Genomic DNA, 17,522 nt, shown 5'->3' with positions numbered 1-17,522 from the left:
GGGGAACACCTCCAGCTTCAGCTTCCTCCTCCCAGCTCCCCTCTCTGAGACAGTCCCATGGGGAGCTGTTTTGGGACTTCTACTCCTGCACAAATGGCTTTTCCATCACTGAAGTCACTTCTAAGTAACCAGATTTGTACCAGTGACTCAGCTTTTCCCATGCAGCTGATGTCTTCTCCTACAAGGAGAATAATTTCAAGATTAAGCCAAATGAAAGCTAAGGAGTACCTTTTCCTTCCCAAACTTTCCCTGCTGTCCCTCTGCTCCATCATTCAGCAGCCAGTGCTACCCCATCTCTTGAGCCAGGACACCACTGGCAGCTCAGATTTATCACAGAATCATGGAATGGTTTGGGCTAAGAGGGACTTTAAAGCTCATCCCATTCCACCCCCTGCCATGGCAGGGACACCTTCCACTACCCCAGGTTGCTCCAAGCCCTGTCCAACCTGGCCTTGGACACTTACAGGGATCCAGGGACAGCCACAGCTTCTCTGGAAATCCTGTGCCAGGGCCTGCCCACCCTCCCAGGGAAGAATTTCTGCCCCCAATATCTCATCCAAATTTACCCTCCTTCATTTGAAGGCTGTTCCAAACCCATTTTCCCTTTTTTCCCCTCCCATCCAGCCCACAACTAGGCCAAGTCTCATTTTCTCTACATTCCCTTTCCCTCCTCATCCACCCCCAAAGGAGGTGAAACAGTCTCTTGGAAGTTACACAAACCAGCACAAAGTCCAGCTGCCTTCTCAGCCTGGCTAAAGTTAACCTTCCAGCTCAGCCCCGAGAGCCTCACACAAACATGGGAATATTGACATGATAAACAGCAAACCTGACCTCTTGGCTCCCAGCACTGGTGGCACCACAGGGATTTGCTCCAATTAGGAACGTGTTGCCTTGGCAGAGCTGCCCTCAGTGCCACGTGCACACTGAGAGGGGTGCCAGGACATCTGATTTTTTTCCTGGCAGTGCTGCACTCCCTGAATGTCCGAAATGACTGGAATTTCCCCATGGCTGACCCAGTGCTGCCTGCTCTGCAGTGACCCTCACTGCTTTGATGGATTCATGCTGCAGAAAAGCCACAAATGCCTGGAAACTCCTGACTTTTCTGAGGCCAGCTGCTTATCTTCTCCCTTCTCCTTGATTGCACCTGGAGCAAATAAAAAAAAAAAAACCCAAACCTGAACAACAACAACAAAACAACCAAACAAAAAAAACCCTTTAATTAGTTGGTTCCTGGGAGCAGGAACAATCCATCTCTGTGAGCATGTGGGGACAGCCTGACTGGCTGTGCAACGACAGTTTGATTTACAGCCCCGAGCAAACCTGGAGTAATTCCACAGGCAGGGAAGGGATAGGGCCAGAAGACACAGGGAATTGCCAGGAGCAACCAAATCTCTCTGGTCTAAATCTCAGTTTCTCATATATTAATTTCCAAAGGCTTAAAAGCACCTTGTTGTGCACAGTACTAACCCCTACCATAACCCAAATATCCCTTTTCTCTCTCAAACTCACCCTTTGTCACGGGGAAAAAGGACTAGGAGGGCTCAAAACAAAATTAAGCAAGTAAAACACATCTACAAAAGCAGATTTTTGAACTCCTATCCATCTGAAGCTCTTTATTCTGACCCAGGACAGGCTGGCAGGCCCTTTGTGGGATAAATAAGTGCAAGGAAAATTGCTGTTCATCCAGCAAGAGGTACAAGGGGACCCAAAGACCCTGCTCAAACCTGACCATGGTTTATTTCTGAGAGGAAAAACAGCAGGAAAGCTCTGGTGGAAAAGGTCGGGAATAGGGGACAGGATGGCTTCTAACACTGTAGGAGTTTAGGAGCCAATGTCACAGGGAAGCTTCTGACAAAAATCCCTGCTGACATTACATTGAGAGACCCAGGCACAGCAAACCACTGCAGGTCTCTCACCTGACCAACCCTTACAGAAATCCAAATCCTTCCTTGCCACTCTCCAGCTGCCCAGTTCCCATTGCCAGCAGCGCAGGGAAGCTGCAGGAATCCCTGTCAAGAGGCTGCAGGAGAGGCTCAGGAGCCGGTGGGACCTGGAGATGCTCCATTCTCCCAGGGAGGGGAAGGAGGGAAAGAGGGAAAAAGGGAAGGAGAGCTCCTGCCTGGGCTGCCTCTGCCCTCTCGTGGCTGCCTGGCTGTGCTGCACAACCAGATTCTTGCACAGCCTTTTAATTGAAAATGAAGTTAAATCACTTTCTGGAGACAGATCTCCCCACTGCCATCTCCTAGAGGGGATGAGGTCTTCCACGTTAATGTCCAGAGCTGAGCAGGGTGGAGAGCAAGTGACTTTAGGGAAACCAGAGCGACCCAAAACCTCTGCCTGCTGAGAGGAAAGGGGGGAGACTGCTCAGGAAAGAGGAAGAAGATCCTTGATTTACCCAGCACTCATGCAGTGCTTCAAAGCAGCAAATAAAAGGAGACTAAACCAAGGAGAAGCCTCAGCTTCCCTCAGGAAGAACAGGGACCTGCTCTGATGAATAATAGCATCCAAAACCCCAATCCTGTAGGATTTTCTCTTGCACCCCAAGCACCCCAATCCCCCAACTCCAACCAGGCTTGTAGAGGTTAATAGCAAACATTTATTTTCCTTTATGAAAGAGCAGGGTGCAACCATCCCGCTGTTAACGGAGTGACTTCATTTTCCTTCACAAATTGTTCTCTCTGCTTCGTTTGATATGCAAGGCAACCTCAGACAAGGCATTGCTCCAGTTCCTTCTGTCTCAAAGTGCTTTTACATTGTGACACCAAGGAGGAAAAATATCCCACAAACCAAAACATCTCCTACCCAGAGAGATCATCTCATTCCCAATGCTGCAATGTTGTGCAATGTAGCAGCTCATGGCACAGGAAGACATGGAGAGATCAAAAGGACAGGGAGAACAGATGCAGGGAGAAATTCCAGGGGTGGAATTCACCTGAGCTGAAATCTGCAGCTGGGGAAACCAAAGGTTTTATCTTCCCTGTGTTAGTTCTCTCTCCCTTGGACAAAACCACAGCAGCTCAGTGGAAGAAAATAGCGTTCAGGAGAGGATGGAATTATGGAGCTGAGGATGAGCACCAGCTTGCTGAGGCTGGCAGAGGGACAGGGTGACAACCCAGTCAGAAGTGAAAACCCCAGGGTGGGTGATGGTTGAGCTGATTTCAGAGTCACTGAAAAAAAAGGGCTAAATTGGCTACAAAATACTGTCATGGCTTTAACAAACCTGGGTCTGAGTTCAGGATGTGTGCACTCCTGTGCACTCCCACAGCTCCAGTGACATCCCTCTCTCCCAGCACATTTTGGGGCATGCAGCAACCTCAGCCACATCCCTCACGGGCACAGAAAGAGGTCTCAGATTCCCTCAGCAGGGAAAAGCCCAGGAAAAGCTGGGATTCCCAGTGGACAGGCAGCTCCAGGTCTGATGTAACACTGAGAAGGAATCTCTGGGCTTCAGGACTGCCCAGCCTGGGCATGCTCCTTCTGGAGACACAAAGAAGCCAGCTTGGGAACATGGATTCTGCCTGAACTGTGGGAACAGGACTGCCCAAAGCTCCCTCAGAGCAGGAGCAGCTCCAAGGCATGTTTGTGGGTGACATTTGTATTTAGGAGCATCGTGGGGGACTTTCCACCAGGGACTGTCACACACAGGGTCTGTGGCATCTGCTTCTGACAACTGCAGCAGATTCCCCAGTCCAGGAGAAAACATCCTGCAGCCAGCTGGGAGTTATGGAATTTCCCTGCTCCCTTTCTTCTGCTGGAGGCCCCAGGTGCACAGCTCCAGCCATTCCCCAGGCTGGATAACCCAGAGCCAAACATCCAGCTAAAAACAGGAACAAATCCCTCTTTGTGACTCTGCTGGCAACAAGCTTCTCTTGCAGGCTCCTTTAAAAGGAACAAGGAAGTACTTGGAAACAAACTGTTCATGGCTCTCCCTAAGAGCATTGTGTTCTGCTGGCATTTTCAGGGCTGCTGTGGTCAGCAGGACCTCGGGCACAGCACCCTCCATCCCAAAATAACAAGTGGAGCAGCCAGCCAGCATCTGTCCTGACAGACTGGCTCACAAGGAAAGTCCAGAATTCTCACCCTGCACAGGCCTGGCCTTGGGTTATGCCAAAGCAGGATGCATTTAAAACCAAGAAGTTTTTAAAAATGGATATACACTGCATATAGGAGACTCCAGAGTCCAGAGATGGCCATCCCAGAGCAGCCAGGGCCAGCCCAGCTCTGGGGGCAGCATGGCAGCTGCATTCCAGTCACACTGGGAGGAGTGGGACAGCTGAAGGTGGAGCTTGTGCTTCTTGCTCCTTGCTCCAGGCAGAGGGAAGGTGGGAGGGAGCAGGACAGGCACTGCACTCCAAGCCCTTCCTCCAGGAGCAGTTTCCTTCCAAGCTCAGAGCTCTGCTTACATCTCACTGGGATAAAATCCAAGTTTGGCCAGAGACATCTCCCTCCGGAGCCGCATGACCTCCCAGTACATCAGCTCCACTGCAAAGCACAATGAGGGGAGAGAAGGGGAAAAAAAAACACCAAAAAAATCAGTAAGCAAGGCACAGCTGGCCACCAGCTCCTGCTCTGCTGTGCTGCCAGCATTCCCAAGGGGAGGGAAGCATGACAGGCCCATCAGGTCACCCTTACCAGCTCCACCCCAGGGCTCCCAGCTCCCTTACCAGCTCCCACCAAGCAAGGGAGAGATGCTCCACTCCTCCCCTCATGCCTTTCTTTTGTCATTTATCTGCTTCTCAAAGACACCCCCATGACCCCATTCCTGTCACTCCAAACAGCAGCTCCCAGTTGCCCCCAGGGAAAGCACCCCACTGGAGCCAGCTCTTACCATCCTGCCTCACCAGGCCTTGCTGGATGTAGCGGATGTAGGTGAAGAAGTTGCACACTGCTGTGATCTGAGGGAGAGAGGAAAAGAGGGGGAAAAAAAGGAACAAAGATTTGAGACGTTACTTTGGTGCAAGTGAAGAAAATGAGTCAAATCTGTGCACAGTGAGGGAGAGAGGAAAAGAGGGGGGAAAAAAGGAACAAAGATCTGAGACATTGCTTTGGTGCAAGTGACGAAAATGAGTCAAATCTGTGCACAAAAAACCAACTTTTTTGTGGGATCAGCTCTTCTAAAATGCAGCTCAGGAAGGAATTAACTTCTAAAATCCTCCACTGAATCAGAGCCCCAAGAACAACACTAACAAACGATCCACCTTCTCCCTCCCCTCCACAGAAAGGACAGTTTGTTCCTGCAGCCAGGCACGGATCTGACTGGAACAGCAACAGCCTTTAAAGAGCAGAAAATTACTGTGTTTTACAAAGGGGAATTAAATAATAACAGTAAAGCCAAACAATCAAAGCCCTGTACTGAATGAAATCATGGGAAGTGAACACACTGAAGGAAGAGCTGGATCTGCCTCCTTAATCATCAACCAAGAGCCAACCTGGACCTCAGGAATGACCTGAAGTCCCACAGTTCTTCCTCAGTTCCAGGGCTGAACCTCAGGAGCACATGCACTGCAGAACATGGAATAATTTTGGAAGGTCAAAGCACCCTGGGAAGGTGAAGAACTCACCCTGGCCCTGCAGCAAGGGGAAATGTAGTAGTAATTTCCAGAATCCCCCAGCATGATCCGGTGCTTGCAGGTCCTGGGGAGGCCACTCAGAGCACATTTCCTGCAGGAAAAGGAAAAAGCACTTCAGCAATCCAGTGGCACAGCAGAGATCAGGAATTCAGCCACCTGGAGAGATGGAAGTGAGAGATCAGAAGCCTCACGTGGGTCAGGCAGTGTGAAGAAGGAAAAAAGAATCCCATGGCTGATGTTCTTTTGCTCCTAGAAATATTCCATAAATGGCAAGTTTGGGTGAAAGCACCTTTTCCCTGCCACACAGCCCCAGAGGAAACCACAGGAAATATTGAGGTGAGGCTGGAGCAGAGCACAACCAATGTCCCCTGGTCTCTGCACATGTCCCCCACATTCCAGGGCAGGCTCAAGTGTATCAGCTTTCCTGGTGAGATGCAAACACACTGGCTGGAGACCAAACCTGGCCTCAAAACAGGTAAATCCAGCATCTGAGCAGGATTTGCACATACCATGAACTCAAAACAAGCCAACCCCTCCTTGGACACACAGGGAAGGAGCTTGGCTTCCCAATTTTGAGATTTCAGAGTGTGAAAACATGATGATTTCCAAACCATCATCACCAAGAGTGCAGCATGCCTTTATTTTCTACTGTTTTCTCCTGTTATTTGCAAGACAGATGATTCCCATCACCACTTTAAGCAATCAAGCAGAATTTTCTACTGCCCTGTTATCACCACATTCCTCAGGGACTCAGTGGGAAGAGGAACATCACTACCAAACTACAAAAAACTTCTCTGGGAAGCCACAGCAGGTGACAGCAGAGGGGAGCAGATGCTTCAGAGAGCTCCTGAGCCCTCCTGTCCCTGGGCTTGTTTTCCACTGCTTTCAAGGCAAACATTAGCCAAGAGTGGAAGCACGGGTTCCAAGTGTCCAGATGCAAGCAGAAGTAATCATTGACCAAATATTAACACAACTTAAGGAGATTAAAATTCCCAGGAGGTGCAGGATGACCAAAACCTTTGTAAACAAGATACCTGTAAGGAGCCACGTATTTGGGCATTGCAACATCCTGGAAAAAAGTGACTCTTGCTTGCTTGCTACCACCTGGTGTAAAACCACAGCTATCACAACCACAGCTAACCAAAGCTGCCATAAAAATCAGTGTTTTGCATCTGGTAAAAAGGGGAACAAATTCCTTTTGGGTCTTTTATTGCCAATGGATTCCTTCCCATCCTGCCTGGCTGGAATTTAAACAGGGTTAAAGAGTTAGGTCAGCTCAGCAAAAGCCTCCAAGCTGCCACATGGCATTGAGTTAGTGACTTGTTAATGCTCCAGAGATCTTTGATCACTGGCTGAACAAGAAATATTTCACTTACGTTACGATTTGTGACCGGAAGCCACTGCAAAGACAAAAAAAAAATTTAAAAAATCAAAAGGAAACTGATAAGGATAAACACAGGATGGGCTGTTTGGGGAGTAATTTGCAGGAGAGTGTTGGAACTCTGCATGTCCCTTGCTATCACAGGGACACATTGGAAGGTTGGAAAGACCTTAAATTTAATATCTGAATAACATGCCTCCTCTGGGTTTGGAATATCACATCATTCCTGCTAGTGTGAGGTGACCCTGAGGTGACCCCAAGCTGTCTGTCACACCACTCCAGCACAGGGAGCAAACCAGCAGCAAGGAGAGGACAAGGGAGGGGAAACACACTCCTTACTTGGGGCCACCATACTCTTCTGCTGCCACCTTCCCCACGGGGACAGTCTGGGAAGCCACTGGCTCGATGGTGAGGGTGTTCTGCTCCACAGCCACTCGCACCAGCTCCGACAGCTGCAGCAAAAGAAGGGAGAGCAGGGATTAATTCCAGACAGGTGACACTCTGGAGCTGCCAGCTGGTCCTGCTTTTCCAGCCCTCACCTCCCGCTTGGTGAAGTCCAGGCAAGGTCCTACATCTTCTCGGTAGATTCTGTCCAGGAAGGAGCAGGATTTGTCCAAAGTTGGAGATTCCTTCCAGGCCTGGAACTCGGCAAATAAAATGGAGTCCACCTGCAGCGAGTGTCCCCAGAGGACGGGGAAGAGGAATATCACATCAGGAGGTACTTGTTACTGTGCAGGAATCCTATGAAACATCTGCTCTGGCATCTGGAGAGGCTCAGACATCGTGGAAGTGTCCGAGGGAAGCTGCCTTGCTCCAAGGATCTCTCATTTCCCACCCAGCAGCAGTTCTGTGTGTGCCAGAAACTGCAGGCATCTCTCTATCCCATTTTCCTCCAGGTGGTTTTTCCTCCTTCCTGTGGTTGCAGGAAAGCCACCACACAAGCACTGAACAGATCAAGTGCCTGGCCAAGCCATGATAGCAGGAATGATGGGATCAGCTGAGAAGCCATAGCAGACTCTCTGGGACTTGGCATTTAAATCCCAGATGGATCACAGGGCAAAGCACCAACCTGACTGACAGGGCAGCTCCTACAAAAGCCCAACAAAAGCTGCTGAAAGGAAAAAAGAAAACTAAGCTGAGCAACACAAAGAGGATGAGTGAATACAACTGGACAAGTTGGGATTCCAGCACACCCCCTCTGTGCCATGGAGACTGCTCACCTGGGACCAGGAACAGCTTCAGAGCCACAAGATGGAAAAACAAATGGCGAAAAAACAAAATGAAAGAAAAGAAATGGAGATTAGCATAAAAAAGGAAGCTGGAACTGAAAGGCTGGAAGCGTGAGAGGCAGGTGGGTCCCACCCGTGCCCAGAGGTTGGTTACCTGCCATGAGGAGGAGGAGGAGGAAGCATCTGCTCCCAAGGCCTGCCAGCCTGGCTCATAGGTGATGTGGATAGCCTTCCCAGGGAGGATGCAAAGGAGCAGGGAGAGGAGAGCAGGGAAACCAGACTTGGAGGGCAGAGGGAGAGACAGACAGTGAAGGAAGAGGTTTAGAGAGACAGGCAAGGAGGGAGGTAAAAAACATGAGATACAGAGAAAGGCTCAAATCCTCCCCTCCAGGAACTGAGCATGGTCCTCAAGGCACCACAGGGCCACATCTTTGGACTTCAGCTTGAGGTGCAAAAAGGGAACAGAAATTGCCATTTTTAGGCTCAATTTAAGAACTTTCCCATAGAGCATCAACTCTATGAATTCCAAGTTTCCTTTTAACATCTCTCACACATGCCAGTAAGGATTCCAAGGGACAAAAAACCATCACATCCTTGAAACATAAAATTATTGGGCACTCTGGAAACTGAGCCCTGAGATTTGAAACCCCAGGAGATCTGCAAACTGTGGAAGTTGCCTCCCTGAAGAAATTACAGATCCAAATCTTTAACAAGCAAGTGCCTGTGTGCTCCCTCAACAATTCTTCATGACTGCAGAGGCTGCAGCTCCCAAAAAAATCACTTGTGAGACACATTCTTATTGATGCCCCACAGCATTCTTACTAATTTTCATTCTTCCTGACCAAGTGCCTCCTATTTGCTTCCCAGCACAGCTGTGTCCACATCTGGCTAGTGAAACTGGCTTCTCCTCAGCAGCTCCTGACATCCACTCACAGCACTGGCACTCCCTGGACCTGCCCCACTCCCCAGGATCTCTCAACTGCTTCTTGTCCTGACACAACCTCCCAGAGAGGAAATCCCCTCAAAAGGAAACCCTCCAGTGCCTGCCTCAGCACAAATTAAGGGAACAAGACACAAACAGCTGCTCAGCAAGACCACGGAGAAGCCCAAACCCGGAGCGGCAGCTCTGGGGAGGATGCAGCAAACCCCTCACCCACCTCTTTGCATTCGCGGCTGACGGGCTCTGGAGGCACGTTCTGGCTGGCAGCTGACACCATGGCACTGCTGGTGCTCTTGTTCCGCCCGTGGCCCTTCCTGAAGCCAGCTTTGGAAGGGCTCTGCAGCTGAGGGTGCAGCTCCCGGTTCGGGGAGGACGGTGTGGATGTGATCACCAGCGTCTTCAGGGCTGTCACCTCTGCCTGCAGCATGTCAATCTGGGGACACGAGGCAGGAGTCACCCTCAGCACCTGCTGGGCTCCAGTTTGCTGCACCCCATCAAACATTGGGACCACAGGGAATCACAAGCCCAGCCATGAAGCCACTCCCCATCCTCCTGATGCCCACCATCATCCCGAATGTTAAACAGCAGCTGTTTGGGAATCTATCCCTCTGCCCCTCAATAAGCACATTTTGTCCCAGGTTCTTTTCAGAAACAGTATCTCCAAAGAAAATTCTCTCTCCTCAAGATGGAGCCACTTGAGCAGCCCTGTGGTGCAGCTGTGTCAGGAAATTCCAACTCCCTGGGTCCCTGCTCCATCCATCCATCCATCCATCCATCCATCCCACAGATGTGACAATTAAACAACCCATTATTTCTCTCATCCATTTCCCAAATGAGAGCTGGATCAGCAGGAGACTGCAGGGATGTCTGTGAGGCCTTTTCCCCTTCTCTCAAGTGTCTGCTGGAAAGGCATCACAGCCTCTTGGAGAGATCAAGCTGCACTGCACTCTCCTCAGCCAACAAACAGCCCTGTGGGCAGGCTGGACAGGGATGCCACCACACCACCCCAAAAATGAAGTCACAGAGTCACTCACCTTGCCCCGGGCCTCCCTGAGCTGTTTCTCTGCTGCAGCCTGTTTGGTGTTGGCTTCTCTCACCATCTTGTGGGCTTCCTGCACCAGAGAGAGTTTTAATCCACCTGCTGCACCCCAACTCACACAGCCAACAAGGCAGGTCACAGATCTGCTACATCACGTGCTCCAGGCAAGGAGACAGACATCCCTGCCACATCCAGGGGACTTGTTCCATCAGCTGTGCAGAGCCTTCCCTCAGAATTTCCTGGAAAAGGCTCCCAGTGCCAGAGCCTGGAGTGCACTACCTTCTAGGAGTGTAGCTGGGTAAGTTAAAGAGTTTAGCTGGCCAAGGTCATCTCTCACTGATACAGGCTGCTGAGAAGAATGCCAGAAGCAAGGACCTGCCCTTGCTTGCCCTTGGGAATTGCTTTAACACTGGAACCCACCTGCACCACACCCCAGCTGTGTGTGCCCCTATTCCAACACCTCTGTGACTCTGACCCCACCTCAGCCTGGCTTCCTGCAGCCCTGCTGGGTGATCCCTGCACTGATTCCTGACCCTGGATGCTGTGTGTGGCTCTGATCCTGATCCAGACTCACTGCTCCACATCTTGGTGAGGGCACTGCTCCTGCCTGCCTTGTTACTGCACTTTGCTCCCACTTCCCTTCCCAAGCAGCTGGTCCCCACTGCTCCAGGCATGGCTGTGACACAGCAGGAGCTGGAGCTCAGGTGGGGCCCAAATGGTGGAAACTGGCTTAACAGCTTCTCCCACAGGAAGAGGGGAGCAGGATGAGTCCCAGCTGGGGCCTCCCTGCAGCGCTGTCTGGAAGCAGTGCTTGACCAAGGCCACCAAAGAAAGGGGACAGCCCTTGGCTACATTATCTCCAAGATCACCCTGTGCTCAGGCAGCCCAAATTTCGGGAGGGGGATGCTCCCTTGGCTCTCACAGCCCTGTGTTTCAAAGGTACAGATGGGCTCTGGCTTTCCTCACTACCCAGACAGATCCAGACATCAGAGCTGCTGTTAAATGGGATTTTGCCAGGATACAGCTTGGCAAGAATCACATTACAAAAAAACAAAACCAAGCCAACAACCAACAGGCTTTCTGGACACTCACTGGAGCAGAGTGGATGAGGACATCCAGCATGTTCCCACCCCTAGCAAGGGCTGGGATGAGCTGGGGAATCATCTCTATTACACAGCAGCTGCCCAGACTACAGAGCAGGCATGGAGAGGGACAGGGAGCTGTGCTTGGCTCCAGCTCCAGGCATTCCCACACTTTGCCACTGTAACTATTGTGCTCTTTATGCCACCCCACAGCTGCTAGAAGGGAAAAGAAATCCAGGTAAAGGCTCCCCAGGAACCTGCTCCGAGGCTCTGCCTGCAGCACTGCCCAGCTCTGCTTCTCCAAGTGGGAAAGAACAACAGGGGAGAGGAGGAAATTGTGGGAGGAGGTGGCTGGAAGTCCAGAGAAAGCCTGTCTTAAAGGAGCTGGATGTAAGCTTAGCTTAAGAAATGATGGGAAAAGGAAGAGGGTGGTACCTCAAACAGGCTGGCTGTTAACTCCTCCAGCTCCTGCTCCAGTTGTTCCCTGACTTTTGACAATCTCTCACATTCTTTGTCCTTGAGCTTCAGCTCCTGTTGAGGAAATGGAGACAGGAGTGTTGATGCCCTGCCCCAGCCTGTCACCCCCAGCCCTTCCTCCCCACCACGACACAGACCCCCGACCCAAAATTCCTGTCACTAAACCCAGCACCACACTCCACATTGCCAAAGGCATCACTCCCTAAAGTGCAGCAGGATTTTCAGGCTGGAATTGCTCATTTGGCATTAGCAAGGAGGCACTGCCTCAAGCTGCTTCCTTGCAGCAGGTTTCCAGGACTAATTTGGATGTTGGCACATCCAGCATCTGCTGTCCTGCTCCAAAGAACCTCAGCTCAGTCTCTTTCCTCTTGTGCCTCCTCCAGACTCCCAGACCACCCCCTAGGTCTGGGAAACCACCCCCCTGCTCCAATCCCTGCCACCCTTCCCAGGAGCTCCCACAACCTCTGGGCTTTACCTTCTGTGCTTTGTGCAGCTCATCTCTCAGGAACTCAGAGCCCTTTTCCCGGATCTCCACCGAGGAGCTGCGCAGCCGGGACACGTTGAGCTGCTCCGTGGACTGGGGCTCATCCACACCTCCAGCATCCTGGCATCCACTCTCTGGCTCCTCCTTGTCGCCTTTGGATGGCATCAGGGGCTTCCAGTGTCCCACAGCGGGTGGATTCTGGCTCTCTTCCTCCAAACTGACCTGGCTGGGGGGTAACAGCACAGGGAAAATGAACGTGGGGGTGATCCAGAGCCTTCCTCCAACACTCACTACACATCCAGGCACAGGCAATGGGAATGAGGCAGGGAGGGTGATGGGGCAGAATTTGGGCAGCAACAGCTGCACCAGGTCCTTTGCCCTGCATCCCTATGGACATGCTTCACCCTTTTGGCATGGTGTCCTCACTAAACTCAGGATAAGGCAGGAGAACTAATGGGATCCCTGAAAGCTCCTCCAGGGATCCCATTCTCACCTGCTGTCCAAGAGAAACACCCTGGAGATGGCTTTCCAAGATTCCACTATTCCCTTTTAAGATTCCCAGTAAACCTAAGGTCAGACTTCCCTACTGAAGCAGCAAAAAAAAAAAGGAATACAGCTTTTGCATTCCTAATATTCAGACCCCAATCCCCTCTGCTGGCAACCCAGCCTTCCTCTACCCCCCCTCTGCATCTGCTTCAGAGGGAAATGATCTATTTTGAACCTATTTTAACTTATTTTCCCACCTATTTCCCACCAAAATCCTCCACAGAGCTGTCTAAACCAGTGCATTTTCCCTGAGCTGGGGCAAAGCCCTATTTTTCAGTCTCAGTGGCCAGCAAGCACAGGTATCCTAGAAAGAAGAAACCAGAAGAGTCACCAGTGCTCAACAGGGCTTTGTCAACTCTCATATTAACACAGATGCTGGCGAGGTTTTAGTGGAGGAAAACATCATTTGAGTGCCTGCATGCAGGGAGGGCACTGCTGTCACTGCATTTCCCCTCTTCCTCACTGAACTCTCCTCATGGAATCACCCTCCATTTGAAGGCAGGGGGAGTGTGTCCAAGCCTTCCCCCCATGGAAATTTTCTATCCTGCCCAGACACAGCCACTGCCCTGCAGACTAACCTGCTGCTGCTTATCTGTGGCTCACAAGCCTCAGCTGAGCCCTTCTCTTCACACACCTCCTCCCACACTCCTCCTCACCACTGCTCCTCGCCCACCACCACACGTGGAGAACTCTCTGAACCCTTGGAAGAAATCACACCAGAAAGGAGCAAGGAATTCAGAGGATAAAAAAAATAAATAAAACAAGCAGAAGGGAAAAGGGACATTTCGCCAAACTACTGATACTAACGCACCCAATCTAACCCACAGGAAAAAAAAAAAAGAAAGTTATTTCATTACTCCCAAATTCTCAGATGAAAGTTGCCTTGGGAGACAGATATTTCAGCATATTTCCACACACTAAGGAAGAAAACTGGAGGATATGAAGGAATTAAACAGTCCCACCCACGCCCTGTAATGCCAAAAACATATCCTGGAAAATCATCTATGATGGAATAACTCATTCTTCACGCCACGCAAACACAATCCCCATGGAAGCCTTGGCTATGCTGGATTCTGCTCAGTGTCCAGGTGGGGCTCTGAAATCCAACCCCAGAGAGCAAGGAAACCCCACAAACACTCCCTCTCTCTTGCTGACTGGTAGCTGTCTTTCCAGGAAAAATGGATCACATCCTCAAAGTCACGCAATGACACAAGAAATGCAAACCTACACAAAAAAAAAACCAAACCCACAAAAAAACCCAACACCCCACAACCTTCTAAAGTTGGTTTCTGTGGAAAAAGCAAAAAAAATGTGCAGGATCTGCACTTTTTCCAGCGGGCCCCACATGTTTCCTGCAGTGCTGATCCGACAGGGTTATTTCCCGTGCGAGCAGCCTCTGGCTCTCTCCAGGTTAAACTCTTACCAGCGGGTTTGGGAGCAGAGCCTGACTTTTCCATCCCCAAGGGCCAGCATCAGCACAGAGCTGCTCACTACCCCATCATCCCTCAAAAGCTTCGGGAAAGCATCTGATGGTGGTTTGTTACACTGTTATGTTATATTATAGCAGAACACACAAGTGGTGTTTCTTGTCTTTGCCCCAGCAGTGAAACGCCGTGTCCTGTGCCTGGGGATGCTGCGGTCTCCTTATTCCATCTCCTTCCCTGGCTGCCACACAACTTCTTCCCAGGGAGGGTGGTGGAGTGGATTTCTCAGAGAAGCTGTGCCTGCCCCATTCCTGGAAGCTTAGCCTCGTCTAAGCTGGACGAGGCTTAGAGCAACTTGGTCTGGTGGAAGGTGTCCCTGCTCTAAGACCCCTTCCAACCCAAACCATCCCAGGATTCTACGGAGACACGGAGCCCCGGCACTGTCGCCACTCCTTCCCCGTCCAGACCCTGCCACCACCTACCCCCGCAACATCGCTGGGTCCCGCTGCTGCTGCTGCTGCTGCTGCTCACGGCGGAGGCGCGCCCGCCGCCGCCCCCATGCCCGGGACAGCCGCACCGGGAGCGGGAGCGGGAGCCGTGCCGGGGGGACAAGCCGGAGCCGTGCCGGGGAGACAAGCCGGAGCCGTGCCCGGGGTAGAAGCCGGGGAGAGAGGCGGAGACGCGCCCGGAGAAGCCGCAGGCGGAGCGGGAGCTATGCCCGGAGGAGCCGCAGCCGTGGCCGGAGGGATCAGAACCAGAGGCGCAGCCGGAGCCGTGCCCGAAGGGCTCAGAAGCGGAGCCGCAGCCGGAGCCGTGTCCGGAGGAGCAAGACCCAGATCCGTTCCCACGGGATCCCGAGCCGATCCCGAGCCGATCCCGAGCCGGCCCCGAGCCGGTCCCGAGCGATCCCGAGCCGGTCCCGAGCCGGTCCCGAGCCGATCCCGAGCCGGTCCCGAGCCGGTCCCGAGCCGATCCCGGGCGATCCCGAGCCGGTCCCGAGTGATCCCGAGCCGGTCCCGAGCCGGTCCCGAGCCGATCCCGGGCGATCCCGAGCCGGTCCCGAGTGATCCCGAGCCGGTCCCGAGCCGATCCCGAGTGATCCCAAGCCGATCCCGAGCCGGTCCCGAGCAATCCCGAGCCGGTCCCGAGCGATCCCGAGCCGCCGCGGCCCCGCCGCCCACGTGATGCCGGCGCGACTGCGCCCTGAGCCGCCGGGGCCGCGGAGGGGTCGCTGGGCGAACGGCGGAACGGGCGAAACGGGCTGGAGTCGGGAATTAGCGTGGTTTGTCACCCATCAACTCACCGCGGGACGATGAGGAGTTAGAAGGAAGTGTCCAACAACAGTCCCTGCGCTCCGCTCTTCGTGCCCCGCTCGGAATCGCGCCTGGCTTCCTCCGCCTCCTTGCCGACAGCGGGATGGGGAATGGGGCTGCTGGCTCTGCTGCTCCTTCTTCCTCAAGAGGAGGATGCCTCACTCCGCCCCTGCTCCAGCGTGGGGTTCCTCCCACGGGAGAAGCCCTCCATGAACTTCTGCAGCGAGTTCTTCATGAACTGCCCCCGGTGGGTCCCTTCCAGGGGTCAGTCCTTCAGCAACAGGCAGCTCCAGCCTCGGCTCCTTCCATGGGGTTAATCCTTCAGGAACAGGCAGATCCAGCGCCGACTCCTCTCTCCACATGTCCTGCCAGGACCCTGCTCCAGCACAGGCTCCCTGTGGGGTCACAGCCTCCGCCGGGCATCCCTGCTCCAGCATGGGCTCATCCATGCGCTGCAGCTGGATCTCTGCTTCCCTGTATCTCCATCCCCCTGGTACTAAAACCATGCCGCACAAACCCTATAGAGGGGAAACCTGGGGTGTAAACAAGGGATAATACACAGGAAGGTGGAAGGATGGGGGAAATCTGGCTGGGGTGAGAAAGGCTGCTGATTTCAAGTGTTTTAAACTCAGCATTTAAGGAGAGCACTGGGCTGGGAACCAAGCAGGCAAACCACTCCACTGTTATCCCAGTCCCACAGCAAATCCCATCGCCACCTCTGGACTGGCAGCACTGGAATTTTGGTGACAGTGTCTCCATTGAACCAAAAGTTGCCCCTGCCCTCGCAGGCCACCCTCAGAGGACGTTTCCCATCACATCCTACCTTGCCATTGCCCCGGGCTTCTCTCCAGGCAGCTGTATCCCCTTGGAGCCCTTGCACACAGGGGCAGCTCCTGCCCTGCTCTCTGCTTGTCCATCCTCTGCCTCATGGACAGACCCAATGCCAGAGGCAGGAGAGTCAGACATGGCGATCCTTGTGTCCACTGCAGGATTTTGCTGTGGATACCACACAGGGAGCAATTCTCTGTCCCAGCATCTCCTGGGTGTCTGTGTCACCTCCAGCCCTGCCCTGCCTCATGGCCAGGATCCACAGGGATGTTTGTGTCACTGGCTGCAACCTTTGCTATCTTCAGGGAGCTTTTGGGAGGAGGGGAAAGATCTTCAGCTCTGCAAGGCAGTACCAGAAGTGATTAGTCTTTGTAATTATTAACTCCCAAGGCTTGGCTGGCAGCAACAGAGGATCCTCGAATTAGAAAGGTGGAAGTGCTTCGAGGAGCCAACAAAGGCAGGAAGGATAAGAAGTGATAGTGCTGACAGGAAGCTTTAAGGGGGATGTGCTGGAGATGCTGAATCCCAGCCACTTGAAAAAATAACTTGTCACAAGGGGGAGAGTGGCATGTGCTCCCCTCTTCTTCCCTGAAGAGGAGCTGGAAAGGGGGAAAGGAAAGGGGGAAAGGAAAGGGGGAAAGGAGACAAGACGAGAGGAAAAAGACAAAAGGAAAAAGAAACAGAAGAAGAAAAAAGAAAGCCAGATGGAGGCTGGGAGAGGAAGGAAGAACAGGGATTGTCTCGGATCTTGGAAAGCAGGATCTGACCTGCTGATGCCCCTTACCCAGCAAACCCAAACCGGATGTTATTGCCACGGAAAGCAGAGTGAAAACAAATGGCCTAAAACTCCAGGCTCCATCCACCCCCTCCTGGCTGGCTCCTTGGCTGTGTCACATATTTGCTCAGCTGGCTGCAAAGGGTGCAGCAAGGCTCCTCTGGGATCTCTGATTTCCAACACCAACACTTTTGATCCTCCCTTTGGCACCTAATCCCTACCACAATTCCTGAGGCAAAAGAAGGGGAATCTCGCTAAGGAGCCTTCCCTCATTTTCATGTTGCACACACTGAAAATCAGAGGAAAAGGGAGAGATTTGTCACCCTCCAAGCCTCTAAAAGCAAAATGCAAGGGGTCAGATGGAGCTTGGCACAGGGACAGGCACCCCCAGCTCCCAAGGCCGCCCAGGATGGCACAGAATTAGTGAGGAATTT

General features: G+C 52.4%; 1 protein-coding gene across 6 annotated transcripts; it reads right to left on the bottom strand.

The window, feature by feature from the left end:
* Positions 1–2,573: 2,573 nt before the first annotated feature.
* On the bottom strand, positions 2,574–16,626 carry RAB3IL1 (RAB3A interacting protein like 1). 6 transcript variants are annotated; one of them, XM_085063310.1, is made up of 12 exons: positions 14,655–15,166; positions 12,194–12,428; positions 11,677–11,772; positions 10,155–10,232; positions 9,338–9,553; positions 8,335–8,460; positions 7,491–7,619; positions 7,291–7,403; positions 6,947–6,970; positions 5,562–5,661; positions 4,829–4,895; positions 2,574–4,482 (listed from the first exon to the last, which is right to left on the bottom strand). In XM_085063310.1, exons 1-12 carry the CDS (start codon positions 14,663–14,665, stop codon positions 4,400–4,402), a joined length of 1,278 nt encoding a protein of 425 aa, XP_084919436.1. In that variant the 5' UTR covers positions 14,666–15,166; the 3' UTR covers positions 2,574–4,399. The 6 variants fall into 6 exon arrangements, with proteins under 6 accessions (XP_084919436.1, XP_084919431.1, XP_084919434.1 ...); XM_085063305.1 differs by lacking the exons at positions 8,335–8,460; positions 14,655–15,166 and adding an exon at positions 16,309–16,626; XM_085063308.1 differs by lacking the exons at positions 8,335–8,460; positions 14,655–15,166 and adding an exon at positions 15,476–15,711.
* Positions 16,627–17,522: the final 896 nt, after the last annotated feature.

The sequence above is a fragment of the Lichenostomus cassidix genome, chromosome 5, assembly GCF_008360975.1.
Source record: "Lichenostomus cassidix isolate B80296 chromosome 5, HeHo_3.0, whole genome shotgun sequence".
In the NCBI taxonomy this organism is placed as follows: Eukaryota; Metazoa; Chordata; class Aves; order Passeriformes; family Meliphagidae; genus Lichenostomus; species Lichenostomus cassidix.
Note: the sequence above shows the minus strand (reverse complement) of the source record. Positions and strands in the feature narration are given on the sequence as shown.

Bases quoted from the DNA above. Each gene is read 5' to 3' on its own strand.
- RAB3IL1 (XM_085063305.1), bottom strand. From the start codon at position 16,451: ATGTCTGACTCTCCTGCCTCTGGCATTGGGTCTGTCCATGAGGCAGAG. The intron at 11,773-12,193 runs GTAAAGCCCAGA...TTTCCTCAACAG, and splicing joins AGCTGCACAAAGCACAGAAG to GAGCTGAAGCTCAAGGACAA. The intron at 10,233-11,676 runs GTACCACCCTCT...TCTCTGGTGCAG, and splicing joins TAACAGCCAGCCTGTTTGAG to GAAGCCCACAAGATGGTGAG.